The 13,000-nt window shown below is 38.2% G+C and overlaps 3 protein-coding genes across 3 annotated transcripts in view; all 3 read left to right on the top strand.

Moving 5' to 3' along the window:
* Positions 1 to 745, top strand: part of LOC148950318 (uncharacterized) — a 227,415-nt gene extending 226,670 nt beyond the window's left edge. The window contains exon 15 of the mRNA XM_089091838.1: positions 584 to 745. Coding sequence (XP_088947964.1) covers positions 584 to 745 — 162 coding nt within the window. The remainder of the gene's footprint in view (positions 1 to 583) is intronic.
* A 137-nt stretch (positions 746 to 882) lies between these two features.
* On the top strand, positions 883 to 1,605 carry LOC148950317 (protein CFDP2-like). Its single transcript, XM_089091837.1, has one exon. It carries the CDS (start codon positions 883 to 885, stop codon positions 1,603 to 1,605), a length of 723 nt encoding a protein of 240 aa, XP_088947963.1.
* Positions 1,606 to 1,895: 290 nt separating this feature from the next.
* On the top strand, positions 1,896 to 2,660 carry LOC148950316 (uncharacterized). The gene has a single exon (XM_089091836.1). The coding sequence runs from the start codon at positions 1,896 to 1,898 to the stop codon at positions 2,658 to 2,660; it is 765 nt and encodes a 254-aa protein (XP_088947962.1).
* The last annotated feature ends 10,340 nt before the right edge of the window (positions 2,661 to 13,000 follow it).

Below are 13,000 nucleotides of genomic sequence, written 5' to 3'. Positions count from 1 at the left end.
AACAATTTCTTTATCATCCAATGATAAATAAAATTTAATAAGGCAATTACGTAAACTAAATCTAGATTGTTCACATCTTATAGGGACTCTTCGAGGGAAACGAATCTGGCAGTGACGAGGGAGATGGAACAAACTCTTTTAGAACACGGATTCCCTTATTTTGTAGCCTCTGTAGAGGAGCCAGATGACTAGTGAAGGTGTTCAAGAAAATCAGGGGGCAATAACTAAGGTTATTGCCCCACTGAGTACCTAATGAGTCACTTTCTCAGTAGGGGCCCTCCCCAGGCCACTCAGCGCGTCCCCAGGTGGCGGATAGGGGAATGTCTTACAGATATGTTGGGTACCTCCATAAAGGGGGGCGCGGACCAAGGGGGGACCTAGCCCATGGGGGTCCATAATTGAAAATAGGGTACCCTCACTCGGGGGTCATAAATACAGACTGAGGAGGAAGAAGGCCCCTCTGACGCACACTGAGCAGGGTACACCGGCATGTGGACACGTCCCGATAGCTGCGAACCTTCTTCCAGCAATGGGTTAAATTGTATGGTACTGCAGGATACTATTGTGGGAGGATCCTCTCCAGGAGGACAACTGCGAAACGGCGGAAGATCCAGACTTGGACAACGGCCTCTGCAACTTGGGTGGGCACCGGGGGTTCCGGCCCCTCGATCAGGGATTGGCGTCCCTGCCCATAGCCAAGTCGAAGAAACCGGTTGGACAGTGGCCTAGCAAGGCGCTCCCGTAGAAAAATAATATGCTAAAGAAACGTCAGTGAAAAGCCTCGGATCAAATCCCAATATGATGAAGACCCATGCATGCCCCTTGACCAGATTTCTGAGCGCGAATAAACCAGTTCCAATAGGATTTTGGAACGTAAGGACCATGTCGGCTCTTTCAAAAACTGAGCAAGTTCTACAAGAGTGTGAAAACTTTCAGCTTGACATCCTCGCAGTGACCGAAGCACGATGGAAAGACTGTGGAGAAAAGAAGCTCAAAGAAGCAAACAGCAACACGACTTATACAGTTCTGTACAGCAGTAAAGCGGACAGACATACAGCTGGAGTCGCAGCTATATTGAACCCAAATGCAGAAAAAACGCTTTGCTCGTGGAAGACGATTAACGAGAGAATCCTGTATTTACGATTTCCATCTAAGCATGCAAAGCTGTCGCTAGTCATCTGCTATGCACCAACAAATGATGCCGATGAAGCCCTGAAAGACGATTTTTATGAAACCCTCCAGTCGGTCCTAGACTCCATCCCTCTCCAAGACGTCACTTGCCTGGCAGGCGACCTAAATGCGAAAGTTGGTCAGGACAGATCTTACTGTCCCGAGGTGTTGGCACATCACGGGCTTGGAACTATCAAACAAAATGGTGCAAGGCCAGTCAGCTTTGCCATGTCGAACGACCTGTTGATAAGAGGTACATTATTCCAGCACAAAGATATCCATAAGTATACATGGAAATCCCCATACAAAACTGTCAAAAATCAGATTGACCACTTTCTGATCCGACGAGGGTGGAGAACTAGTCTGAAGGACGGGAGGAGTTACAGAAGTGTGGACGTCGGGTCGGACCATGAACTTCTTGTAGCAACACTCTAGTTGAAACTCCGCTCCAACAGATCTCGACAACCAACAAAATTGCCTAGACATTTTGACGTGGAGAAGCTCAGAGACAAGGATGTTAGGAGACAATTCAGCATTAAGCTCTCGAACAAATTCAAGGCACTTGCTGATATACCACAAGACGTGGAAAAAGTTTGGACGACTATACAACAAAACTACACAGAAACTGCTGAAGAAGTTCTTGGCTTAAAAAGTCAATAAAGGAACAGTGGATATACCAGAAGACATGGGACTTTATCGAAGACCCCAAGAAAATAAAACAGAGCATGCTCAGTAATGATCCCCCTGGTGATGTCACGAAAGACATAGCGTATAAAGAAATGGACAGAGAAGTGAAGAAAAGTGCTAGATCAGACAAGCGACAGCACCTCAATGAGAAAGCAAAAATGGCAGAAGAAGCAGCCCGACGTGGGGACACGAGAGCTGTGTACCGCTTAACTAAAGAAATCGTTGGAAAGACCAACGTACAAGAGGGACCAGTAAAAGAGGAAAACGGAAGATTGCTAACCGATCCAGATGACCGGAAAAATAGATGGGCGGATTACTTCGAAAGCCTTCTCAACCGACCGTTCCCTTCTGTTCCACCAGATATTCCGGTCAGCCGATTTTTTGATCTCCTCATTAATGAAGACGAGCCAACGGCGAATGAGATCCTTTCAGCCTCGAATAAGCTGAAGAATGGAAAATCTCCGGGTAGTGACCGTATATCTGGAGAAATGGTCAATTCATCAATCCGCAGGTCCCTTTCGGTGTGGCTTAGCTTCTTTTCCCTCCTCTGGCAAAATGATAAAGTCCCCAAAGACTGGAGAGCAGGAACTATTATTAAATTGTTCAAAAAAGGAGACGCGACAGTTTATGGCAATTACAGAGGCATCAACCTCCTCTCGATACCAGGAAAACTCTTCTGCACAATCATCCTGACAAGACTTCAAGCTACCTTTGACCCGCAGTTACACGAGCAGCAACATGGTTTCCGACCAAAAAGATCTTGCGCCGATCTGATATTCACACTGCACACCATGCTTGAATAATCAAATGAGTGGAGACAACGTCTATATCTCTTGTTCGTTCACTTTGAAAAATCGTTCGACTCAATAGACCGCCCAATACTATGGAGGATCCTGATCTTCTACGGTATTCCTGAAAAGCTGGTTCGCCTTATCACGGCAGTGTACGAAGACACGGAATGCTGCGTGAGAACCTCTGAAGGAAATACAAAATATTTCAAATTGATGACAGGTGTCAAACAAGGATGCGTATTGTCTCCATTCCTCTTTATTCTCATAGTGTACTACATATTCTGACAAATTGATGGATATGGGATCAGAATTGCAGGCAGACTAGTCTAAGAGCTCGACTTTGCAGACGATGTTGGATTCCTGGAGAAAGACAAAAGCAAACTTCAAGACTTTTTATGCAAGTTAGCCGAAAGAGCCGAGCAGTTTGGGTTAAATATCAACGCCCCCAAAACCAAAGCGATGTCAACCACTAACTCACCGTTAATATCCAGCTGGGGACTGAAAGCATAGAGCAAGTCACCGACTTCCGATATCTTGGTAGCACAGTCTCGTTTAGTGGCGATTCCGAAAAAGAGCTGAAAACACGAATAACCTTGGCAAGCTTGGCATTTCAACGACTTTGACCAGTCTGGAGTTCAGCGAAGTACTCACTCCAGTTAAGACTTCGCCTTTTCAGAAGCAACGTCCTTTTTATCTTGACGTACGCGGTGTATTTTTTAAAACATACAGACGAGAATTAAACACAAATCACTGCATGTGAAAACAACTGTCTTCGACGTATCGTGAATATTAACTGGAAGGATAGGATAACAAACTTGGAAATTCGCCACTACACAAACCAGCCTGATGTCGCTGATGTAGTCAGGCAACGAAGATGGCGATATCTTCGCCATGTTATCCGTATGCCAGGATCGAGACTACCGAATATGCTTCTTCAGTGGCAACCAGACGACACGCGTCGACAAGGAAGGCCCAAAAACACGCTTCGCAGGACATATGAGCGGGGCAGGAGAGCCCTTCATGCATCCTTAATCCCAGAGTGGGAGGAGATCTGCGCCGCAGCTCATTTGAGCTGCGGGATGATTTGAGGCTGTTAACGGACGCCCTGTGTGCCTCTGGAGGTACAGGAGGAGCTAAGGTCTAAGGTAAGGATAACTAAGGTATGAGTGAATAAGGGAAAAATACACAGAACGCATGATAAGGTAGGAGAAAATTCAAGGCGATACATCATTCCAACATTTCGGCTTATCTTTAGTTTCACTTTATCTATTTGATATTTAAATGACAGATTGCTATCTAGCTCGATACCGAGATATCTAATGTTCTCAAATCTAGAAATACTATTGCAGTCATCAATGACCACAGACCGCAGGCTTGCCAGGCGAAGTCCTAAAAGACATGCCCTATTTTAAAGACATGCCCTGTTTCCAAAACATACCCTGTTTCCAAGATACGCCCTGTTTACACGACAGCCTTGATTTAAATGACCATCAGGTGTTTGTTGCGTCATAGGGAGGGGACTAAGAGATGCAGGTGTTACGACAATGTTTACCTATGAAATATAGATGACGCAATCTTGCTTCAGAATTAGAAAAGAGGAAAGTAAGAGATTGAGGTTACAGGGAATGTTGACATTCGTTTGCTATTTAATATGGAAGACGCAATCGTGCGTGACATGTTATATCACAGAGGGTGTTTAGTAATTGGAGTTGAGGGTAATACTATCGTACCTGGATTTATCGGAAATAACTTAATGGCAGCACACATCTTGCGTAATGTCAGTGCACATTTTACGTAATGACAGTGCACATGAAACATAATGACAGCACACATGTGGGTCTTACGCAATGACGGCGCCAGGCATAGAAATTTTTATTAAGACATTTCAAGACGCTTCAACACATCACAAGTCTTTTTTTCAAAGCGTTTCCGTTTTTTTTCTTTAATTCTTATGTAACGAGGACTGTTTACGAATGAAGCATTTGCACGTGAAATGTTTCTTTAGAGTCCGTAGGGGACCCCATCGCCTTTAATTGAGGAGGACAAATACGTTGATTATTACATAATACTATTTATTCCAGGACATTTCTCAAAGGATCCTTATATTCGATTGCTTTTTGTCTTCATTTGGACTCAAAAGATCCATTTCCATCCAATAGAACAACCCCCTAGACGGTAGGACCAGCAGGCTATCTCCGATTTTCTGTTCTGGTTAATACATTCTAGAAATAGCATATTGCATGCAAGGAGATTTCCCATGTTTCACTTACAAAAATGACGATTGTGTATTTCCTAAGCCTGTGATAATTAACACGCAGGGGGGGGGGGGTCTATTTCTAGAAATTATTGTTTCCAAGACAAATGTGTAATTAGAGAAATTTTGAAAATAAGTGTATCTATGTATGCAAAGTAATCGTCAAACCATGTATTCACATTCTTTTATTATTGTTTTTTTAGAAGCGTTATAATTATTTTAAGTTACTGCTTGCAAGGGAAATGTGTTTCAAATCAGCATGCAACATTTTTCACGAATAATATTAAGCATGCAATGAGTTCCATGAACAAAATCTGTTTCAAGAGGAGAAAAAAAAAATCAATGTACAAGTTCGTTATAAGAAAAAAAAACGTGCAACAAGTTTTCACGAACAAAATTCAGTATACAACCAGTTCCATGAAAATAAATCATCAGGTAACAAATTCCATAAACAAAATCAGTTTCGTGAGGAAAAAAACAATTAATGCACAAGTTTCACGATGAGAAAAATCAACATGCAATATGATTCACGAACAAAAATTAACATGCAACGAGTTCCACGAACAATACGAGTTTCACAGTGAGAAAAAAAATCTATGCACATTTTCGCGAAGAGAAAAATCAACATCTAATAAGTTTCACTAACAAAATTAGCATTCAACAAGTTCCACGAAAAAAAATGAGCACGCATCAATTTCCATGAAGAGAATCAGTTTCACGAGGAGAAAAATCAATGTACAAGTTTCACGAAGAGAAAAATAAAAATGTAACAAGTTTCACGAACAAAAATGAGCACTCTACAGGTTCCATGAACATAAATCATCATGCAACATGTTCCTTGAACAAAATCAGTATCGTAAGGAAAAAATATATGCGAATTTCATGATGAAAGAAATCACCAGGCAACAAGTTTCACGAACAAAAACAGCAAACGATGAATTTCACGAGCAAGACGAGTTCCACAATGAGAAAAAAAATTATGCTCATTTTCATGAAGAGAGATATCAACGTGCAACACGTTTCACGAGAAGAAAAATCAATGCACAAGTTTCACGAAGAGAAAATCACCGTGTAACAAGTTCCACAAACTAAAATAGACACGCTACAAGTTCCTTGAACAAAAAAAGTTTCAAGAGGAGAAAAGTCAATGTACATGTTTCGCGAAGAGAAAAATCAAAATGAAATAAGTTTCAAGAATAAAAAATCAGCCTGCAACAGTTTACACGAAAAATAATAAGCATGTAATGAGTTCCATAAACAAAAATCAGATTCACGATGAGAATAATCAGTTTACAAATTTGCGAAGAGTGAGAAAAAAACAAGTTTCACGAACAAAATTAGCCCTCAGCAAGTTCCACGAACTAAAATCATCATTCGACAAGTTCCATAAGCAGAGTCAGTTTCACGATGAGAAAAATCAACATGCAACAGCTTTCACGAACATTAATAAGTATACAATAAGTTCCATGAACAAAATCAGTTTCGCGAGGAGAAAAGTATACAAGTTGGCTAAGAGAAAAAATACAACATTTAACTAGTTTCACGAACAAAATCAGCATGCAACGAAGAAAAAAATAAGTCAGTTCCACGAAGAAAAAAATAAGTCAGCACGCATCATGTTCCATGAAGAAAATCAGTTTCATGAGGAGAAAAATCAATGTACAAGTTTCACAAAGAGAAAAATTAACATGCAACACACTTCACGAACAAACACCAGCACTCAATATGTTCTACGAAAATAAATCATTACCCAACTAGTTTCATGATCAAGACGAGTTTCACAATAAGAAAAATCAAAGTACATTTTCAGGAAGAGAATAATCAACACGTGACAAGTTTCATGAACAAAAACTGCATGCAATACGTTTCATGGCAATATAAAATCACCACGAATACGCTTCCAAGAATAAAATCAGTTTCACAAGGAGAAAAATCAAAGTACAACTTTCACGAAGATAAAAATCGACAGGAAACAAGTTTCACGAACAACAATTAGCACTCAACAAGTTCCCCGACAATAAATCATCACGCAAAATGCTCTACGAACGAAATCAGTTTCGCGAGGAGAAAAAAAATCAAATTACAGCTTTCACGAAGAGAAAAACCAACATGTAACAAGTTTCAGGAGCAAAAATCAGCACTCAAAAGTTCCACGAACATAAATCATCATCAGATCACGCAACATGTTCCATGAAAAAAAATCAGTTTCACGAGGGAAAAAAAATCAAAGTTTCATGAATTGAGAAATCAACATGTTACAAGTTTCACGAGAAGAAAAATCAACATGTAACAAGTTTAATGAACAGAAAATATACATGCAATAAGTTCCACAGACCAAAATCGGCACGCAACGAGTTCCTTGAATAAAATCATTTTCACGAGGTGAAAATCAATGTACAAGTTTCGCGAAGAGAAAAAACAACATATAGCTAGTTTTACGAAGAAAAATCCGTATGCAGCACGTTACACGAACAATAATAAATATGTAAAGAATTCTTGAATTAAAATATGTTTCATGATAAGAAAAAATAATAGACAAGTTTCCCGAAGAGAAAAAACAACATGTAACAAGTTTCACTAGCAAAAATCAACACTCAACAAGTTTGACGGTCATAAATCATCACGCGACCAGTTCCATGAACAAAATCAGTTTTACGAGGAGAAAAATTAAAGTTTGGGTTTCACGAAGAGAAAAAATAACATTCAACTAGTTTCACGAGCAGAAATCAGCACACGACGATCCCTAGAAGCAGGACGAGTATCACAATTAGAAAAAAAATCAATGTACATTTTCATGAAGAGAAAAATCAACATGTAACGAGTTGCACGAACAAAATCAGCATGCAACAAGTTCCACGAAAGCAAAAATAAACTACTACCCATCAAGTTCCACTAATAAAATCAACTTTACAAGGAGAAAATTAATGTACAAGTTTCACGAAAAGAAAAATCAACATGTAGCAAGTTTCACAAACAAAAATCAGCACTCAACAAGTTTCACGAACAAAAAATCAGGCATGCAATTAATTCCATGAACAAAATCTGCTACAAAAAGGAGAAAAAATCAATGAACAAGTTTCAAGAAGAAAAAAAACACATGCACCAAGTTTCACGAATAAAAATCAGCACGCATCAAGTTCCATGAAGAAAATCAGTTTCACGAGGAGAAAAACAATGTACAATTTTCACGAAGAGAAAATTAGCATGTAACAAGTTCCACGAATAAAAATCAGCACTGAACAAGCAGAATCAGAATTTGAAATCGGGGGGCGGGGGGAGGGTAGAAGTGACTATTCCTGAATTAAGGGAAATGCATTTTTTGTACTGTAAGAAGTATGTCGTATTTTGTAAGAATAATTTGTGATCGGTTGAAATGGTTGCTTTGGGGCCTGCTATAATTGTTTGATTCTAACTTCAGACGTTTTCAACATGTCGACACAAACTCCGACTCCATTCAGCAAAAAAATTGGTAAACTCCAGAGCCCTGTTTTAAAGGTTTTCTAACTAGATTTGTAATTTATAGCCGATTTCGACACTAGCTCCAGACATTTTCAATATGCCGACTCCATTCAGCAAAAAATTACCATAACTTCAACTTCGGAGCCCTGTTCTAAAGGTTGTTTAACTAGATTTGTAATTTATAACCAATTTTCAACTCTAGCTCCAGACATTTTCAATATGCCGAATCCAACTCCGACTGCGTTCATCAGAAATGACTAAAACTCCAACACGATAGCCCTATTTTAAAGGTTCTTTTAACTAGATTTTGTAATTTATAACCAATTTCAAGTCAAAATCCAGACAATTTCAATATGCCGACTCCAACTCCGACTCCATTCAGCAAAAAATACTAAAAATCAAGCTTTCGAGCCCTGTTTTAAAGGTTCTTTTAACTAGATTTGTAATTTATAACCGATTTTAAGTCTGTCCGGACATTTTCAATGTGCCAACGCGAACTACGACTCCATTCAGAAAAAAAATCAGTAAAAGTTCAACTCCAGAGCCCTGTTTTAAAGGTTCTTTTTAACTAGATTTGTGATTTGTAACCGATTTCAAGTCTAACTCCAGCCATTCTCAATATACCGAGTCCAACTCCAACTCCATTCAGCAAAAAATTACTAAGACTCCAACTCCAGAGCCCTGTTTTAAAGGTTCTTTTAACTATATTTGTAATTTACAACCGATTTCGACTCTAACTTCAGACATTTCCAATATGCCGACTCCAACTCCGACTCCATTCAGCAAAAAATATTAAAACTCCAACTTCAGAGTCCTGTTTTAAAGGTTCTAACTAGATCTGTAATTTATAACCGATTTTGACTCTAGCTCCAGACATTATCAATATGCCAACTCTAACTCCATTCAGTAAAATATTACTAATACTCTCTCTCCCGGCTACTTAAGGCCAAATTATGCAAAGTGGAGGGGCATTTTATAAGAAACACACACAAAAATAAAAACAAACATTAAAGTTCCTTAATTATCCGTGTAATACGAGTAAAAATTAAGAATTTATCCTCTCAATCCCCTAGTTAAGGCGAGATTTTGCAAAGCGGGGCCATTTCTCTGACAAAGTACACAAAAATAGTAAAATATATTATATATTCTTTAATTACCCCTGCAATGACGAAAAATGAAGAATTTCTGCACTCTTCCTGCTAGTTAAGGCTAAGTTTTGCAATAATGGACCATTTTCCTAAGAAAGACATAACTGGAATTGCCTGCTAGGAACCATACCTTTCTTTTACGCATTTTTTTCTATATTTTATCCAATGTCAGGTTTTTCACGTTTTGTTTTTCCATTTGCATAGTCTTGTCTCAAAAACGCTGTATTTTCAGAATTTCTTTAATTACACATTTCCATTGCAAGCAGTAACTTAAAATAATGATAACACTTCTAAAAAAAAAAGAAAGTGAATGCATAGTTTGACGATTGCTTCGCAAATATAGAACTTATTTTCAGAATTTCTCTAATTACAAATTTGTCTTGGGAACAATAATTTTTAGAAATAGATTTTCCCCTCTGGACGTTGATTATCACAGGTGTGGGAAAGACATAATCGTCCTTCTAGTAAGCGAAACATGGTAAATCTCCTCGCATGCAATATGATATTTCTGGAATATATTAACCAGAACAGAATATTGAAAAGTGTCTGCTGAACCTGGCGTTTCGGGTGTTTTTCTATTGGATGGAAATTGATCTTTCGAATCCTAATGAAGACAAAAAGCATTAGAATATATAATGATCCTTTGAGAAATGTCACGGAAAAAAAGTATTATGTATGAATCCACGTATGTGTCCTCCTCAATTAAAAGCGAGGAGGTCCCCTACGGACTCTGAAGAAGCGTTTCACGTGTATATGCCTCATTCATAAACATTCCTCATTACACAAGAATAAAAGAAAAAATGGAAAGGTTTTGAAAAAAAAAACGCCTCGAGATGTCTTGAAATGTCTTAATAAAATTTCCTCTGCCTGGCGCCATCATTGCGTAAAACCCACGCATGTGCTATCATTATGTAACAAGTGCGCTGTCAGTACGTAAGATGTGCGCTGACATTACGTAAGATATGTTATGCCATTAAGTTATTTCCGATAAATCCACGTACCATAGCATTACCCTCAACTCCAATTACTAAACACCCCGTGTGATATAACATGTAACGCACGCTTGCATCATCCATATTGAATAACAACCGAATGTAAACATTCCCTAACACCTACATCTCTCACTTTCCTCTTTTCTAATACTGAAGCAAGATTGCGTCATCTATATTTCATAGGTAAGCATTGTCGTAACACCTAAATCGTTTAGGCCCTTCCCTATGACGCAACAAACACCTGTTGGCCATTTAAAACAAGGCTGTCGTGGAAACAGGGCATGTCTTTAAAACAGGGCATGTCCTTAAAATCCAGGGAGGGTATGTCTTTAAAAGCAGTGAGGCCCCACTACTTTTATTCATTATATCTTATTTTTAAATTAATTGTAATTGCAGGTGGCTGTTTTTGTACTAGATACCATATTATATTCTTACCTACAGCAAGGCGGAAGAGGGAGGAACATTCTTTTCACATGTCAGGCCCTTCTTAAAACATCTGTATAAGGTTATTTATGGTGTTCAATGTCACCCTTCACTTTCATTTGAAAAAAAAACTACTTTTTATTTAATTACCGTGTCTCACTGCTCCGCCACAAAGCGATTGAAATTAAATGACCAAACCACTCTAAAAAGCATTTGTAAGAAAATCACTTGGTTGCAACTTAATTTTTCCATTATTTCCTACTTGGTTCGTTTTTTCGTTGGCCATTATAGGAGCAAGCAATCATAAATTTTTTCATTATTGAGCCGAGTTTCACTATCGCTGCGAGTTTCATCCACCACTGGAATTTGGCAGATCTCTTGAAAAATTTAGCATGAATAGTTAGAGGACTCACATTAAAAAAGACACTACAACTGATTGCACTCTCTCCTGATGTTCGACAACCACTAATTCGATGTGATCACCCCTGGGCAGGGGCACAGCTTGGGTTGTGAGTTTGGGAGGATATAAAAAATGTGCCGACAAATGCTCACACATAAGCTAAATAAAACTAAAAACATAAGCTAAATTCGAAAGTATCAGTACTGTGCACCGGCACCATGGAACTTTGGGGAGGGGGGAGTCTCCCACCTCTTAGCTGTGCCCAAGCCCCTGAGGATGAAAACAAACAGAGAGCATGCATCCCTCAATAAAGTTCTTGGAACGATGTGAAGTTTTGTGTTTTGCACCTAGGAGCTTAGAAACTCAGCAATAAGGTTCTTTGACATACCAAAAATGATGCTACAATTTTCATCAAGATCACACAACTATTAGGGGGTGTTTTCCCGTTTTTTCTTTAAATTGCAAAAATTTTCTCCGGCTCTTCAATTTTTATAAATAATCTTAAATTCATGTCATTACATATTAATGTATTCGTTACATATTCGTTAAAATATGTTTGAACAATACCGAGCTTCACTGTTATATTTTAACAATATAGGGTTCACTCAGTTATCACTTGATGTGTGAATGTGAGGAGCTGAGTGATTGGAGACTTGAAGTGTTTGGTAGGGGAGATTATGATTTTGATTGGTTGGTGAGAGTGTGTGCGGATGAGTGTTTTACGGGTAACAGAAGCTTGGCACGGTTCCTTCGTCTCGCGATGAATCATAGAAGTAAATTTCTGTAGGATTAGGTTAGGATTTGTGCAATTTTTTTGTAATACTTCTTTGTTTATATCTTTTACCATGGCCTATGGGCTTTTAGCGCAAATAAATTCTATTCTATCTATTGTTAATTTCGTTTCGTTAAGTTTCAAAATTTTGCTTTGTAGTTTTAGTAGCTATGCACAAATGTTGTTCTTTATTTACAGTTCGTTATCACAAACTGTTTGACTAGTTACAAATTTAATTAACAGCAAAATTATCATACAACTAATCTAACTTTGAAGTCAAAATTTTCATATTTTTTTTAAAAGGCAAGCTGGTTTTAATGATTTAGAACTGGAAGTTTTAGTTAGATATTAGTATAAAGAAGAAGAAAAAAGAGCAAAAGTGTACAAACAAAATTTAAGAGGACGTAACCATTCTAAATTAGAAAGACAAAAATGAGGAACCAAGATAGAAACCAGCATACCAAAATTCAAGAACCAATAGGATCAGATACAAATACTACAAAAACTATTACTATAAACTGGGTAAAATACTTAATCTTGGTCTGTTGGTTTACTTATCAGTTTTGTGAAGTCATTTGTGATAATTCAAATATGGCATGGTGCTACTTCAAACTTGAAATTTGCTCTGTAATTACAGGAAAGGTATAAAAAATAGGGGCAGCCCCTTTTAACATTTTCAAAAGAGTTGCTCTCCCGCTACTGGAAAAATTAGGGTAAAGCACAAAAAAACCTTCCCTCTTCTGTTCTATGGAATGTGCTTGTTGTCATCCAAGATCTCACTATTTTTCAAAAGAAAAGTAACACATCATATAAAGTAATTTACTAGATGCTACTAGACATCGCTGGTACAAAGCAAAGCATCTTATAGGTGTAATCCTTGAGTATAATAATTTTTTTTTAAACT

Source organism: Artemia sp. Qi Xiang Cuo, chromosome 7 (genome assembly GCF_049724085.1).
Source record: "Artemia sp. Qi Xiang Cuo chromosome 7, ASM4972408v1, whole genome shotgun sequence".
NCBI classification, from domain to species: domain Eukaryota; kingdom Metazoa; phylum Arthropoda; class Branchiopoda; order Anostraca; family Artemiidae; genus Artemia; species Artemia sp. Qi Xiang Cuo.
The sequence above is the reverse complement of the archived record's forward strand: the minus strand, read 5'-3'. Positions and strand labels throughout refer to the sequence as shown.

What these genes read in the sequence shown, in the direction of transcription:
- LOC148950317 (XM_089091837.1), top strand. Translation starts at nt 883, where the DNA reads ATGTCGGCTCTTTCAAAAACTGAGCAAGTTCTACAAGAGTGTGAAAAC.
- LOC148950316 (XM_089091836.1), top strand. Translation starts at nt 1,896, where the DNA reads ATGCTCAGTAATGATCCCCCTGGTGATGTCACGAAAGACATAGCGTAT.